At 45.6% G+C, this 17,193-nt stretch overlaps 2 protein-coding genes across 2 annotated transcripts; one reads left to right on the top strand and one right to left on the bottom strand.

The window, feature by feature from the left end:
• Positions 1 to 765: 765 nt before the first annotated feature.
• Positions 766 to 5,089, top strand: LOC100830771 (probable glucan 1,3-alpha-glucosidase). The gene is made up of 6 exons (XM_003558438.4): positions 766 to 2,370; positions 2,490 to 2,763; positions 2,842 to 2,977; positions 3,203 to 3,413; positions 3,512 to 3,718; positions 4,377 to 5,089. The coding sequence occupies exons 1-6, from the start codon at positions 823 to 825 to the stop codon at positions 4,743 to 4,745; spliced, it is 2,745 nt and encodes a 914-aa protein (XP_003558486.1). The 5' UTR covers positions 766 to 822; the 3' UTR covers positions 4,746 to 5,089.
• Positions 5,090 to 5,660: 571 nt separating this feature from the next.
• On the bottom strand, positions 5,661 to 16,279 carry LOC100831075 (protein DETOXIFICATION 42). Its single transcript, XM_003558439.4, has 13 exons — positions 16,069 to 16,279; positions 9,485 to 9,864; positions 9,235 to 9,356; positions 8,037 to 8,240; positions 7,748 to 7,932; positions 7,513 to 7,648; positions 7,286 to 7,382; positions 7,097 to 7,197; positions 6,833 to 6,996; positions 6,540 to 6,728; positions 6,347 to 6,442; positions 6,134 to 6,255; positions 5,661 to 6,014 (listed from the first exon to the last, which is right to left on the bottom strand). The coding sequence occupies exons 2-13, from the start codon at positions 9,697 to 9,699 to the stop codon at positions 5,966 to 5,968; spliced, it is 1,680 nt and encodes a 559-aa protein (XP_003558487.1). The 5' UTR covers positions 9,700 to 9,864; positions 16,069 to 16,279; the 3' UTR covers positions 5,661 to 5,965.
• Positions 16,280 to 17,193: the final 914 nt, after the last annotated feature.

Here is a 17,193-nt window from a genome sequence, read left to right as displayed (position 1 = left end):
ACTGATCGAAACGGAGCGAGGTTATGAGTGCACGTGCCGTAATTTCTGCATGCATACATCGACCCCAACTCACTCAGACAAGCGCGCTAGTCTCCTACTCCTAGTAGTATTTCATATTTCAAAGTAGAAAGTGTCGCTCTGAGCCTCTGAATGCTTCGGCCTGATTAACGATGTTTTAGGGTCCGAATGAGACATTAGAATTAACGGCTGCTACTCTGAACGAGCAAATGACATTGCAAAACTATCCAAATGACCTTTCCAAAACTACATTGGCCGTTTAGCAGCAGGGCATGCAGGAAGTGCCATGCTTCACTAGGATCATCGTACGACAACGGGATGAGATCATAAGATATGGTGGACTTTTGGTAATTAATCATGGCAATTATCAACTGCAACACCCGTGCGCCACGCCGCTATTATGTTTCATCATGGACCGCAGCTGTGCTACATGTGCACTGTTTTACGGGCGACGGATGTCTTGGATTACAAGGTTGATGCAACTGGGTACTCATGAGTCATGAGCAGCATGAAGTTAAAGATTTTATTTTACTCCCTGACCGTTAAAAATCGGAAAATCCACGCCTGCGATCCGGCGGCAGGCCTCCAAAGTGAAACTATTGGAAACCGTTTCGAAGGACATGTCGACAGTTCTCTCCAAATGTAGCACATAGCAAGGCCCGCTACAAGCCCAATATGACCGCACGACCGGCCCATCCATCGAACGGCGACAGACCCACTTCTCCAAAGACTCTGGCCGAGGGACGCTAGCACGCTGCTCCACCGTCCCACCAGACCAGATCCACCCGTGCCGACGCCGCGGCCATGGATCCCCGGCGGCTGCTCCTCCGCCTCCCCCTGCTCCTCCTCCTTCTCGCCTCCCCCGCCGTGCTCGCCTGGAAGAAGGACGAGTTCCGCAACTGCAACCAGACCCCCTTCTGCAAGCGCGCACGCACCCGCGCCCCGCACTCCCTCGACGCGCCGCTCTCCCTCGCCGCCGGCTCCCTCGCCATCTCCCCCGACGGCTCCCTCACCGCCGCGCTCTCCCACCCCTCCCGCCCCCGCCCGCTCCTCCTCCGCCTCTCCGCGCTGCCCCCGCACGCTCTACGGCTCCAGATCGACGAGGACTACTCCACCAGCACGCCGCCTAACCGCCGCTTCCGCGTCCCCGATGTCCTCCTCCCCGACGTTGACTCCCGCAAGCTCCACCTCTCCAAACCCAAGACCGTCGATGGCGTCTCCACCGTCGCGCTCTCCTCCGACCTCGACGTCGTCGTCAAGCACGATCCGTTCGAGCTGACCGTCCGCCGAGCTGGCTCAGGCAATCCCGTGCTCTCCTTCAACTCCCACGGCCTCTTCGACTTCGAGCCGTTGCAGGAGTCGAAGCCCGAGGGCGAGACCTGGGAGGAGCACTTCCGGAGCCACACCGACTCGCGCCCCCGCGGCCCGCAGTCCATCACCTTCGATGTCTCCTTCCACGGCGCCGACTTCGTGTATGGCCTCCCCGAGCATGGCTCCACATCGCTCGCCCTCCGCCCCACCCGTGGCCCGGGGGTTGAGGAGTCTGAGCCTTACCGCCTCTTCAACCTCGATGTGTTTGAGTACCTCCATGAGTCGCCCTTTGGGCTGTATGGGTCGATCCCCTTCATGATCGCACATGGTGCGGGGGCGTCTTCAGGATTCTTCTGGCTCAACGCTGCGGAGATGCAGATTGATGTGCTTGCACCAGGGTGGGATGGCACTGCATCTGCGGAGAATGGCCGGATTGACACTCTGTGGATGGCAGAGGCTGGTGTTGTTGATGCTTTCTTCTTTGTTGGATCCGAGCCAAAGGATGTGATCAAGCAGTACATCAGTGTTACTGGTGCACCCTCTATGCCACAGCAGTTTGCAGTGGCATATCACCAGTGCCGTTGGAACTACCGGGATGAGGAGGATGTTGCCGGAGTGGATTCAGGGTTTGATGAGCACGATATTCCATATGACGTGCTCTGGCTTGACATTGAACACACTGATGGCAAGCGATACTTCACATGGGACCGCTCAACATTCCCAAACCCAGAGGAGATGCAACGGAAGATAGCAGATAAGGGGAGGAAGATGGTAACTATTGTAGACCCACATATGAAGAGAGACAGTGGATACTACCTCCATGAGGAAGCTACTGCAAAGGGGTACTATGTGAAAGATGCGAGTGGGAAAGACTACGATGGATGGTGCTGGCCTGGGGCATCATCATATCCTGACATGTTGAACCCTGAGATACGTGACTGGTGGGCTGACAAGTTCTCCTATCAAAACTACAAGGGATCAACTCCAACACTGTATATTTGGAATGACATGAACGAGCCATCAGTCTTCAACGGCCCTGAGGTATGTCACTGATTTGTAATATGCCTATACATTATCTTGTGAAGATAAAGCATACGGGAACATAATCGAAACAATCTGCGCATGAATCAATCTTGATCGTATTTTTTTTTCCTTGAAAGGTTACCATGCCTAGGGATATAATACACTATGGTAATGTTGAACACCGAGAACTGCACAATGCATATGGATACTACTTCCATATGGCTACATCAGATGGGCTTCTCAAGCGAGGTGAGGGAAAAGACAGGCCCTTTGTTTTGTCAAGGGCCTTCTTTGCTGGAAGTCAACGTTATGGGGCAGTTTGGACCGGTGACAATACTGCAGATTGGGATCATCTTAAATCTTCTATTCCGATGGTTTTAACTCTTGGTCTTACTGGCATGACCTTCTCTGGTGGGTGGACCTACCTTACAATTTTCACCTCAGTAATTCTGATGTTAGAAGCCTTACTAACATGTGAAGCTTTGGCAGGTGCGGATATTGGTGGATTCTTTGGTAATCCAGAACCTGACCTGTTGGTGCGTTGGTACCAAGTAGGAGCTTTTTATCCTTTCTTTAGAGGTCATGCTCACCATGATACCAAGAGACGGGAGCCATGGTTATTTGGGTAATGCCACAAATGCTGAACTTTATGAAATCTGGTTTATTTGAAGTTCTCACCTGGTTGATAATCTCCTTTGGAAAAAATGCCTGATAATCGAGAAAAAAAGATCATCATGATGTGACTTCACACTTGTAATCTAGAAATTTTACTTTAAGAAACTTAGTTTGGGAAACAGAGATGGTAAAGATGTTCGTTTCAAGGCTAACATAATCTTTGTACTTACTACAGTGAGCGAAGAACTGCCCTCATGAGGGAGGCCATACATATGAGGTATTCATTGTTACCCTATTATTACACACTGTTCAAGGAGGCCAGTATAACTGGTGTTCCTGTTATGCGCCCTTTGTGGTTGGAATTTCCTGATGACAAGGAAACTTATAATAATGGTGAGGCATTTATGGTTGGGCCAAGCATTTTAGCACAAGGAATTTACGAAGAGGCAAGTTAGCTTGTGTATCTTTTCCCTAAATAACTTATACGGTAGTATTTTACTGGGAAAATGTAACTTGCCTGTTAATATGTTATATCTTCATGCAGGGCCAGAAATCAGTGTCGGTTTACCTTCCTGGAAAAGAGTCATGGTATGACTTGAGAAATGGATCTCCATACAAGGGAAGTGTGTCACACAAGCTAGAAGTTTCAGAAGATAGCATACCAAGCTTCCTAAGGGCAGGTACAATTGTACCAAGAAAAGATAGATTCAGGCGCAGTTCTACTCAGATGGTGAACGATCCGTACACCCTGGTATGTTTTACATGTTTTCATATGAAAAAGCCATTTAAATGATTCAGTACTCGTCTTCTTCTTGGGTAACTCATAATTCAGTTACTCTTTTATTTCTTTGATTGTAAATTATCATTAATACTTAATTGTGTTAATATCTACCTGGTATCTCATAATAATTTTAACTAAAGAAAAGTTGGATGCAAACTTTTACTTTTCTACTACAGAAATGTTGCATGTGAAACTACTTAATTAGCTACTTTCCCCATTCGTCACTCTTGTTCTGATAATCAGTTATACATCATTTTTTTCAATATTGAAATTTTTTCCTAAAGAAAAGTTGGATGTGAACCTTTACTTCTTACTAAAGAAATGTTGCATGTGAAGCTACTTAATTAGCTACAGCCTACATTCCGCATTCATCACTCGTGTTCTGATGATCAGTTATACATCATTTTTTCAATATTGAAATTGCTTGAGTCATTGGTCTGTTGGACAAGGGTAGATCTGATTTCATTGCTTGAACTGAGCATTTGTACATGCATAACTTCTGCAAAGTAAAACCAGCTTAATGTATGACCATGCAAATCTGTTTTGATGTACTGTAGCTATTAGCTACATAACTAGTACAGTTTTTTTTTCAAGTATACTATTTAACTGTGTAATTTTGAATGACCAGGTGATAGCGCTCAATAGCTCGGGTGCTGCAGAAGGTGAACTTTATGTGGATGACGGGAAAAGTTACGATTATCAACAAGGGGCGTTCATCCATCGACGTTTTGTATTTGCAGACAATAAGCTAACTTCGACCAATATTGCACCCAATCATCCAGGCAAGAAGGAATTTTCGACTGAGTGTGTGATTGAAAGAATTATAGTCCTTGGGTTGTCATCCAGAGCAAAAAAGGCTGTTATTGAACCTGGGAACCAAGAAGTGGAAATTGAACTGGGACCAATTAGTTTGCGGAGTGGTTCGAGCTCTGTTGCACCAACAGTCAGGAGACCCAATGTTCGTGTGGTGGATGATTGGTCAGTAAGGATAGCATGAGATGTAGCCCATTCACACCTGGAGCCTGATGTCTGTTCTCTGCCAGGCCATAAATTTAGGGCAACGCTAGAAGCATAGTTTCGGCCTCAGAAATGTTCTCTGTGGACACACAAACTTTATTGTTTTGGTGGCCTCAAAATTTCTGCATGTACCTAATTGGCTGGTACGCATGCTGTTTCTACTCCCAGTTTTGACGTAATTGATAAGTCGAGAAAATTGATGATGTATACCTGTAGTTGTTATACTGATTTGTGTGCCACGATGTATGTGATATCAAGCCCTTGAGAACATTGATTGTCCGTAGTTTTTTGTTTTAATCCTAGATTGTTCTCTGTCTAGTAATATATTGACATTCACTGCTCTGTTCGTCAATAACTGGTAAGTTTGATATCCCATATTTTATCTTTTCCTAGGCAAGCTAAACACAGTTCAAATTTCTTGCTGTCTCGACCGAATGCAAAAGTTTGAAGAGCTTGAGCCTGCATGAAATTGTGACAATTGTGAGCTATGACATGAGCATGTACAGTTATAAGAAATTGTGGTTAGCGGATGGGAAACAGTGATAAGCAGTCTAATCCTTGCATACGATTGGACTATTTATAGAAGCAATAAAACCAAACTAATCGCAAGGTCCAAAACATTGTTTCTGTACACAGCAACATAAATACATTATACTACGGAAACTTTGTTTTCTGAGATGTTTCCATCCATTATTTATTTTGATAATGGTAACATTTTCCTGTGAGATGGAAGTAATTTTGTGTGCAACGAAAACTCGTCCGATCGAAAGCTAAAATGGGATTACAATCCGCAGATTTATGTCAATTCTCATTGCAAATATACTCTTGGCCAGTATCAGCGTAATGGTAGTATAGAGCAATGGTCCAATTAGAGACCACGGTAACATTAGAGACAGAGAGAAACCAAACCAATGTATCAGCGTATGGCAGTACAGAGCAATGGTCCAATTAAATTGCCATCACCGGCACAGAATGAACAACAACATGAATCACAGGATCAGAGTAGCCTCTCCCCAACCAAAGCCAGGAGGCCGTAGAGCAATAGGTCCCACCTATGTACTCCAATATCCCAAGCTTAACCCAACAAGAAAACATATGTACTACACTATAATTGTTATTTAGTTACATGGGAATGAGCATGCATGGCTATCTACCAGCAATGTACTGTAAAAATAAATCGCTGTCGATCTTCCGAGCCGATCACCATCCCTTCCGGAGGAACACCCATGGCCCCCTGGCCGCCCCCATCCTGCAGATGCAAGACACAGACTTAGACGAGTCCCAATTGATAAGGAGCCGGGCGGTTACTGATGATAAGGAGGCACCGAGGAGGATAAGGTGGTACTATGGCTAGTGTATTTTTCATACCTCCAGGTGCTAGCTATGGTCCTCAGGCTCATGTAGATCGTCAGCGCGACCCATATACCGATGAATCCGTTGTGCGCGGATAGATACACCAGGCACGGTATGGATATAGCCGCCACGCCAACCTGAAGGTTTGTCATGGAAAATAGTTTCAGAGCTAAAAAAATTATGCGGTAGCTTGTGTTTTGTCAGCAGGTCTGTAAGGATTTACAGTACCATGGAGTAAGCGGAGTAAGTGTAATCTGACGCTCCGAAGTTGATGCCGTCGAAGACGAACGCCAGGGCGTTTATAGTCTGCGTGCCGGCAACAAACTGAACCACAAAACAGAGGCATTTTCAGTGTCTGAATCCTGGAAAAAATATTACCATCGACAGCTTATATGTTGCTCTCATGTTTTTTTTTTCTTACCGGGATGCCTCGGTGGATGACGTCGATCACGGCGGCGTCTTTCGTGAAAACGCCGGCGCCGAACTTCATGAAAAGGCCGAGCACCACGGTGAGACCCATCCCGAGAACAATGCTCAGCTGCAGGACCCGAGACGTCGCGGCAACCACCTTGTTGTTATCATTCTTGGCGAACGCGCTTGCAAGCACCGCCTGCAAGAACAACCCATCCACAAAGACACCCAAGTTCAGTAAACTCTCTGGATTCTGAAACTGCATCTCCATCCATCCATGGTCTAGTCTGTGAGAATGCGCACCTGCCCTGCGACGGCCAACCCGTCGGCGAGGAGCGACGTAGCGAGCCAGAGCTGGCAGCAGATCTGGAAGGCGGCCATGATAGTCGCCCCGTCGCGGGCAGCCAGCGACGAAGCCAGGGTGACGCAGAAGGTCACGGCCACGACCCTCGCTAGCAGCAGGAATCCTGAAGGAAGAAGAAAAGGGAGGAGCTTTTAGAACCATATTTCTAGGGGACCAGTCAGAGATGTTGTTATCCAGTTTCAGGTATCCCAATGGTATCTCACCACATCCAAGGAACCGCCCAAATTTCAGGGATTTGAGGCTCGGTGGGATAACATCAACTTGCTGGACGAGCCGGCATATCAAGATCATGGTTATAAGGTACCTGCGATGAAGATAGAATCCAGAGAAATCAGGACAGGCTGATCACTGAAACAAATGAGCTGCAGATGGTACTACTAGTGAAAACCTACTGGGAAACAACATGGGCAACGGCTGCACCAGTGACGCCCATGTGGCAAACGAACATCAAAATTGGGTCTAGGATGATATTTGCTGCATCTCCGACCACTGAGAAAAAAATTGGAAGGAAAATGTTAGTAACGTCAGTGATGCTTCTCTTCAAATCTTTGCATTGATTGTAATAGAAATATGTATGCCAGTTGAAAGAATGTAACTCATCAGCTGATGATGCTCTTACCGGTGGCATATAACGGTGTCTTTGTGTCTTTGAAACCCCGGAAAACGCCCTGCATTGCCAAAGACAGTAGAACAGCAGGAGCACCAAGCGATCTGATCTTCAGGTACCGAACTGCGGGTTCTAGCATCGGTGAATCCTGGAATAGAGTCATGTAAACAAATAAGCATCACGGATGATAATAACAAACGAGATACTTAAATTGAGGCTAGCAGGGGAAGAAGGCAATGACACATACATGTTTCACACCCATGATGCCCAGTACAACTTTGGCTGAAAAGATCAGGAACACAGCCTGAACCAGCCCAAGAAATGAACCAACTATTAACGCCGATGTCACAGAAGGTATGTACTTTCTCTTGCACCCTTGATTGGATAGATCAGTACACTCTGTTGGGATACAAGAATTGACACACTCTGCACCTGGAAACAGAGTTTGACATAAAGATTCATGCAGAATACTTCAGTCCTGAGGTAAAATCAAGTCGATATTCAGAAATCTGAAACCAGATATATGTTGCAAGTACCAGATACAGGAACATTGCTGGCTTCTGAATCCACAGGAGCTTTCTCCAGGTCTTGGCTGCTGTTTTCTTCCAGGTATTTGCTAATGATGGCGTCCTCTTCAGCGACGAATGATGTTGTTACGCTAACAAGGGGGTATATGCAGACTTTGGATACTTGGTTAAATATAGCAATTGAGACACCAACAGCAGCTATCTCCACCGAACCTGATCATCGATCAATTGTGCACAGATTCATAGAATTAAATTTCAGATCGCAGCAGCTTAACTCTTATATGGAACAAACTAATAAAACTATCTTCCGTAACTTGCTTAAACACACAAAGGAAAATGACAATCGGGCATACTAAAAGCGCAGAACTCAATAAGTATCTTTGAAAAGGACCGTACTTTTTTTGTATAAAAGGGAAACATAGCGAAGTGGTACTACTGTGACGTAATTCGACAAAACAGAAACAGATTAGTTAACAAAACGAAAAGGATGAACTCAGCATGTACAAATTGTAGAGACAAATTATGAGTGGCACAGAAAGGAAGATTCTAGACAAGACATCTTTGTGATACGTGAAACGACAAATCAAAACCGAATCGAGGACCTATACGCTGACAGTAAGAATAAATAGGTGCAAAAATACCTATGCAACTGAATCAAAGGAAAAGGGAACAACATGGAACGTTATTGCCAATAACAGCTAAATGGAGATATGCCTGTTTGTAAAAAAAAAATAGACATGCATGCAAGTCGATCGGTCTTATCAGCGAAACAACATTGACAGCAACAAAAAGGGTGGTCATTATCATCAGTAAACATGAAATTTTCTGGAGCGCATTTCTCGTAAGTTTTTGGCACCCCAATGAGCCGGTTATATGTCCAAATCATGGAATATTGCAGAGCCAAGTTTGTTACTTCACCAAACTGACAAAACGGAAATGAAGTAGGGACTATACCACCGACAGAAACAGCAAAGGCTAACACATTTGGGAATGCCCTTTGTACTCGTATCTAAACTTAGCACTGCGCCGATTAGTAGAAATCGAGAAGCTCTGTCCTGTCGAGGACAGCGATGCTGAAGGGACTAAACTAGCTAATAGTACAGCAATAGCTGCGCGGTAGACAATTCATAGTATTTTTTGTTCTGTTGCAGAAACAGCTAGCAGGACCACAGTGCATCATACAGATTGCTAGGAATGACATAGTTACCTAAACGGCCGATGAATGCAGTGTCAACAAGGGAAGCAAGCGGATCGGCGGCCAAAGCAAGCGATGCCGGCACCGCAATGCGCAGCACTTCCGATCCGAGCTCGTCGAGCTTGAAGACACTCCTGTGACAGTTCAGAATTTCAGTTAAGTTACCCAGATCAGACACATATGCTCCAGCAAAACAAGCTTCAGCTCGGAGTACACGGTGCAAGGTAAAAGAAACGAAGGACGGATGGGAAATGGGACGAACCTGACGTTCATGACGAAGAGGTAGAGCCCTGTCCTCCTGGGCCAGCCGGACAGCAATGCGGTCGGCGGCGCCGGAGGATCCTCCCCCGCCTTGTGCTCCTCGGCGGCGGCTCCGTTGGCCAGTAGTACTGGCGCAGCAGCAGGGTCTTCAGGGGCGACGACGACGACGGCCAGCCGCTTCTCCTGGGTCATGGTCGTGGGCGCGCCATCCTCCATGCTCCGAGAAGCCCGCGTACGCAAATGATGCTTGCTTGCTTTGCTTGCCTTGGGTCGGTCGGTCGTTCTCGTTGTTCCGTGCTCAGGCAGAGCAGCAGTTCGGCCCCCCTACTTATAACACCCCTCTGACAAGCAAAGCGTGTGCCGCGCTCGCTTATAGATCAGCTGTCACGTGGAAACGAAAGGCGAAAAGGAGCAGGTGTCAGTGTGGGGTCTGCGAGACGCCAGCAGCGTGATCGGTCGTACATGATCTGTGAATCCGTTACGAGTTACAACGACGAAAGAAAGAAAGAAAGAAATCCCGGCGCGCGCGCGCGATATAGGCAGGAGATCAGCTCGGGCGGCGCCCGTGCATGCTCGTGTGCGTCACCAACATGATGCGTGCGTGTACATGGCCGCCCGAAGCCCCAACGAGTCCAAAACAGATAAGCAACCGGCAGGCACAAGGACAAAACGGGTAATTAACGACGACGGCCGGGCGCTGCGCGGTGGCCAGAAGCCCAAAGGCGTTGCTCTAGCTCTGCCGGTGGGTGCGGCCGGCCACGGCCCACGAGCCGTACGTCGGAAACAGCAAGCTGCGACATGTGCTAGCTTAGCTAGCCTCGTGCCGCCGTGCGCCGCAAAAGCGGAAAGTTGTACGGGAGCAACAAGGGGGATTTTGGGCTCGGGCTGGCATGGAGCGGAACAACGGGGCCATTGATTGCTGCTGTTACGTTGCGTGATTAAACGCGCAAGTGCGTGACGATGGACGGAGCGTTGCGTGCGTCCCGGCAACTTCCATCCATCGTGTGCAGTGCATGCCGTTGGGATGGCTTTGCGTTATGCGGTGGGTGATACGTACGGTACGGCCGAGAGCGAGCGAGCTGCGGCGCGCCGCCCGGCCGGCCGGCGTAGGCAGCATGGCCTCGCTCGATCCATCAGCTTAATTTTCTGGCTGGACAAGTTGGTGCCCCCCTTTCTGTTCTCTTCAACTCAAACCCCCTCGTATCTGATTTCTCTTGTACGGGAAGGCCGGGCACACTTCTATCGACCTTTTGCTTTCCGGAACACAGGAACTCTTCTTCTCTAGTACGGGAAGGCCAGGCACGCTTGTATCAACTCTTGCTTTTCGGAACACAGGAATCCCGCGGGAAACGTGGCGGAAAAAAAATCTTTATTTGCCGGCTGAAAATTAAAAATCCCGACGGATCATCCGCCGCACGCCGCGTGATAGAATCCGGCGAGACGCCACAGGATGGGGATTCCAAATTTCCAATCGACGGGACAAGAGGGGGCATGGCATAGGAAAAGGGCCACTACGCTAGACCAGGTTTATAGGACAGCTATGATCCGGATAAAACTTCAGTGTGAAGATTCTTGTGCAGGGGACCTCGGATGGATAAATGGATGGCAACCTCGAATTGGATCAGCGTTTTTTTTTTCTTGTCCTCGTAGCCCGTAGGGTACATACATATGGAGTTCCTGCATTTCAAACGTACGGGAGTTACACCGATTTTCTCATGTGGATTATAGCACTGCCGCTGTAGATACGACCTATTCTAACATTATCGAGTTCATTAAATTTTTGTCCCGTTACAAGATAGTGCATGCTTATCGCCTAGTCACTACACTCCTACCACTGTAGTTTATAGAAACATCACATGGTTACTCGGCTTTGCAGGACTAGCTAGCTAGGGTAGTGGTTTTCCAGTGTGTTTCCTTAGCCATCCCGTTCCATATTTTGTCTCCCTTTTGCCCCCCTTTCCCCTCTTTATGGAATCTTCCTCTTCTTCAAGGTGGAGGATGAAAAGATGCAATCATCTTGGTTTCCCCACTACTTGTACCTCTCTCTCTTTCTCTGAACTCTTTCCGATATGGAGAGATGACAGCTCTCCCATCAAATTTGGATATCACCTTATCAAACTATCGCCATTATGGTTTTTGAGGTTATATCACCTACTACTAGGGAAAGGTGAGTGAATATGTAATCAATAGAGTCAGCTGTGTACTGCGTGCATGCTCTCTCTGTCCAGAAGTGTAAGGCGTGTTATTATTCGTGCAATCAACTTATGTTGTAAAAAAGAACATTTTAAAACTTTGACCACTAATTTATATGTACAAAAATATAAATTTCACACACGAGAAAAGTATCATCATATTAATCTTATTTTTGCTAAATTCTTTTATGTTTGTATATTTTTACAAGTTGGAGAGAAATTTAGGACCCAGACAAAAGTGAGCCCCATACTAGTGTATTGCAATGGGACTGACGTGCATGTGTTGTGTGCCATGAGCTCCTTTTTCCAAATCTCAAAGCATGACGAAGGGTGTGCGATAGTACAACCATGTGCTTATACAAGCTGATATTTGTTTTTTCATTTTTACAATTAATTCTAGGGATATTGGAAGTGAAAAATGCACTTGAGACTGTGACATAATAAAATTCGCCTTAAATATAATTATGACAGAGAGAGTAGTACTTGCAGAGCTAAAAAAATCTGATGTAATACAATCTGTGTCAACGTACCACATAAAACATAGCTTATCATCAACTTCCATGAGAAGCAAACTAACTTTAGTCCACCAAAATATCAGAAATAAATTATGCATCGGGCACCACTAGCTGTCCTACTAGTGCTGGGATAGATGATGATCATGATGTTATTGATGTATGCAACTAGTTGTTTGGAGCAACCACGTAAGTAAATAATTCTAACGGTACGAAAAGTTGGTGGGTTGCTCTTTTTTATGTGTGATTGGCTAGCGGAATACCTTGCTACTTTTAACCTTACTTTGCACATCAAACTGGATCCATCTTTTTCTTCCCTCTGTTGACATAAATTGAACGATTACGCGACGTGCTAAGACCATGTTTCAGACTTTCAGTCTGGGCATATACAATGATACTGCACGTCTGCACCAGTACTCCCGTCGTCATACTAAGTACAGAGGAATTTTGCTTGCCTGGAGAACAAAATGCGGGTCCTAGGAGGGGGAGTGTGACTTCCCTTATGAGAAGGCTCAAGCACGATTTCAGTTTTAGAAGGCTTAAGAGTGCCATGATAGTTGGCGGAGCTCTGCAGTCTACACCCATGTAGCGTCGCGGTCAATTTCGACCAGGTAGTTTTCCCCTAGAAATAACTAATTTCCCTGGCTAGCGAGTGACTGGTTTCTTCTGAGCAAAAGCTGTGTTTCCCGAGCGGACGAGTGAGTTGAGAGCCCGGCCTCTATATTACAGGCTTTTTTGGACTTCTCTCTCTCTCTCTCTCCCTCTCTCCTTTTTTGATTCTGAAAGAAGAAATACTAAAATTCCGTAATCAGAATTATAAAAGGAGCTTTCAGTTTTCTATTTTGAAGAAGTGTGAAGTTTCAAATATGTAGATGAGCTTTCAATAAACGTTGACAAACTTCAAATCTTTAGGGAGAAACTTTCATTTTTTTACAAAACTTTGTAAGATGGGCTTCCAATATTTTTTGGACAAACCTCCAAAATTTTCTAGGATGGAATTAAAAAAACAAATCAAACAAACTTTCAAAAAAATTAGATGGGCTTCTTTGCTTTAACTTTTAAATTTCTGGGACGGACTTCCTTTTTCCCCCTAAATTTTTCAAAATTCTGAGATGGGCTGTGTTATTTTGTATCGGGTTGGGTGCTACTTTTTGGGCCTTTGTTTGAGTGCACAATGCCATGCCCGTGCCCATGCCGCGCTCCTTGCGTTTGACCGTGTTGTGTGGTTAGTCATCAGTGAGGCTTTAAGCCTCAAACTAAGAGAGGCAAGAGAGAACAACATTACACACTAGATAAACCAAATATTCAACCTTTTTATTGTCGTCTCTTGATGATATGGATGAATACACGAAAAGCCGAACATCTGGTACATGCTTTTGTCTCTAATACCGAGTGAACATGACCAAATTATCTCTTAGTGAATAATAATATATTGCCAAATTAACAAGGCATCATACAGACCTACTCTGCATCTCCATTCATAGGATGCACAATTAGATTGTGCTATATATTTAAAGGCGAAGTATCCGGTGAAAACCACCTCTACGGTGCAAACTGCGAAAACTCCATCGAAAAAAGTTTAAAAAATTCTCAAAAAAATCACTTATGTTAGAAAAGTGATGTTTTATATATGTGTAAAATTTCAAGTCCAAACTAAATTCGTTTGGTAGCAGCAAAAAAGACAAATTCTGCATGAATAGTGGTTTTTCAGTGTTTGACACTATTCATTGTAAATTTCTCTTTTTAATTTCTCCCAAATGCTTTCGATTTTGAACTTGAAATTTTGCAGGTTTGTAGAACATCACAGTCCCAACATATGATATTTTTTTAGAATTTTTTTGAAACTTATAAACGTGGTTTTTATGGAGTTTGCACCGAATGAGGGTTTTCACCGGATACTTCGCCATATTTAAAGGACATAAATGAAAAATAAAGTAGCGGAGAATTTTACTTTACCATGGATAACGATGTCCTATCAAAGTTGTCATTTCCATCCCCACCGCTTTGGACATATCGATCCGAGAGTTGTGAATGATGACGTACTAGACTAAGGATGCTATGTTTGGTAAATATATATTCTCTAATTCTCCTAAAGGCATATATACTAAAGAAATTTAGATCAAAGTTTCCCCAAGAATATCTTGCCTAAGACCGGCGTTTCAATATAAAGCTACAAATAGCCAGATATGACTTTTCACTTGAAACTCCAGAACACGTTTGAGGAAAATGCAACGCATGGATGTGACACTAAGCTTGATACAGTGTTGTGTCGTACCAGGGACCGGCTAGTTCAAAAGAAAATCTTCCATGATATCATCCTTAAAACTTCTGGCTGAACAAATTTTCATCTCGGACAATAATAGTCGTTGTGTTTGTTGCATATTTCTGTCATGTACTTTGTCCTAAATTCATGTCCGTTATCACTATAGAAAGTAAGGGAAAGTATATGCTATCAAGAAAGTGTGACGTGCCACAGCTAGAACAAAGGACCAAACCATAGCTAGAAATAGTAGCCACTACACTAATAAAACAACATACAATTAAAACTACATGTCTCCTGCATTTGACCAGTCATGTATACTCATGCGGACTTCTATTCATGCGGGGCTGCATCTTTGGATGAGGACTATTCTTTTAGGGCTCGTTCGGTTGAATCATTCTTGGTGGGATTAAGAGTGAATGATGGGAGATTGCAGTCCAATTTCTTTTCAATACCTCCAGGAAATGGTTAACGGAACAAACCCTTACAGAGCTCAGGTATTTAGTTCAAAAATCTAAACTAAAATAACAAAAACAATCCCGGCGTCCAAATAAGCCTTGCATTTGATAAGTACCCGTGGATAAAAAAAATACTTGATCAGATTGTTTTATCTAGGATGTCCGTCACTCGATATAAAAGCAACAAAAGAGAAGCCACACATATAAAAGATATTATGTTCATATATAATCAAGAAAAGCAGGCTGAAATGCGAGCTGCGTCACGGCCATTAGTTAAGCAGCTTTAGGAGACTAATACCATCTTGATAGATCGTGCCTGCTAGCTTTCGATTGCTTGGTTGAAATGAACGAACAAAAAGGTGCATGCAGCTTCACGATATCGAAAAAATCGTCTGGCGTGTAGTCACCCGGCCAGCTGCTCGCTCTTCCTTTTTGTAACAGCAACAAGGCGAACTTTGGACCGGCGCCAGCCAACTTTAGAAAACCACCATTCGACACATGAACAGGGGTAAAGTTTCATAGCGCACGAAGAATATTGGCATCAATTCTTTCTGGTGTATATATACCTATGGAACGGAATAAATTCTTATTATTAGCGTGTTTTTTATTCCTGAACTGCATGTATACATATATGCATTGTTTGGACAACTACTTACGTACATATATATAGTGGCGTACTGCAGAGTGATGCAGAGTACACAGAAGTGTGCAGATCGTTCAGCTAACTTCTCCGGCTTCTTATGTACTGCAACGATCGACCAGACGTACTGCAGTCCGTCTCTCCATGGACAGAGACACGACCACCGGACTAGTGGTTGGGAAAACGCTCGCACTTGCTCGATCGGTTAGTGGTTACACGTATACTAAATTAGCAATCACATACTCTACTTGAAGTTGAAACGTCGGTACATTTAGGCACGTCGTCGAGAACTCGAGATCAGTAACTGTAGAACTCAGCCATGCCTCAAAGACATTAGTTAGGCGCTAGGGCCGACGATATATCGAGCTTTTATCCAATGCTCTGTCTCTTGCAAAAGCACAAGAGACAGATAGATTGCCGATTTGCAGCCGTACAACTTCCAACAGATAGATTATACGAACAGAAGCTGAATCCAAGCAGAAACAGAATGCACATATAGGAAATTAAGCGTACGCTTGCGTACCTCTGGCCAGAAACAGCAAAAGCGATCGGCGATGGAGTGTGTACGTAGCTAGATCGAGCTAGCTAGCTTGCGAGAGCTCTGGAGTTGCTTGCTAGCTAGCTAGTAGCTACTGCACTCTTTGCTGGCTTGCTGCTGATGAATCAGCTACCTGCTATCTGCTCCACTCTGCCCGGCTCGCGGGCTCTATAAATAAGCGAGGAGCTAGCGGACGGAGGGAAGCAGAGGAGGGGCGTACTTGCGGTCGCGCGACGGCTCGAGGGCCCGCGGCGAATTTTCGGTCCGTCCGGCGCTAAGCTAGGCTGAGCTAAAGCTGCCTTTTGCGCTCTGGAGTCCAGCGCGGACTCGCAGTAATGGCAGTATGGCTTTGTTTACTCGCGCGCCGCGTGGCCATCACACGCCCGCGCGTGTGGCCGCCGTACCGCCGGGAATCCCCCGTCCGCCGTGTCATTGCCCCATTGGCCGATCGCCGGCGAGGAGCGCCATGATGCGCGTATGGGGTGGAGCAGTGCTGGGCAGTATACAAATGGAGGATAAGGCCAGCAATGGAAAGCCTGGCCCACTTTCGTGTTAGTAAATGGCCCACTGATTCAGGCCCGCTCTGTCGTTGTCTTATCGGCCCTAGTTTACGTATTGGCAATGGTACTAGAAGAAGGCTTGTTAACTGGGCCATAGTGGAAAGGAGCACAGCTGCACCCGGAACCGGAAGAGCTTATTACGACGGAAATCCGTACGTGGGAAAGTTAGGTCAGTGAGTGAGTGTGGCGGACGCGCCTCTGATTTTTATTTACTGGAGTGTTACGAAGCACTCTCGAATGATTTCCAAATTGATAAGTTGATCTGGTGATTTGCTTTTGGTCTAATGCGCGCACGGCACACTTCAGGCCGGAAGCGCTGTCGGTGCTGGCTCTCGGTGCCTGTCCCGTGGCTTTGGTCACGCGCACTTCAGACCAGGTTGAATCTGCTTTCAACATTTTTTTTCTTTTTAGAATAACAAACAAACTGCCATCTAAGTCACAAACACTGCGAAAAAACACAAAACAAAACCTTACTGGTCTGAGCCCATATAATACCATAAGCCCACTACAAAGCACACCACTGCAGCCCATGTAATCAGACGACAACCAG

Source organism: Brachypodium distachyon, chromosome 1 (assembly GCF_000005505.3).
Source record: "Brachypodium distachyon strain Bd21 chromosome 1, Brachypodium_distachyon_v3.0, whole genome shotgun sequence".
Classification (NCBI taxonomy): Eukaryota; Viridiplantae; Streptophyta; class Magnoliopsida; order Poales; family Poaceae; genus Brachypodium; species Brachypodium distachyon.
Note: the sequence above shows the minus strand (reverse complement) of the source record. Positions and strands in the feature narration are given on the sequence as shown.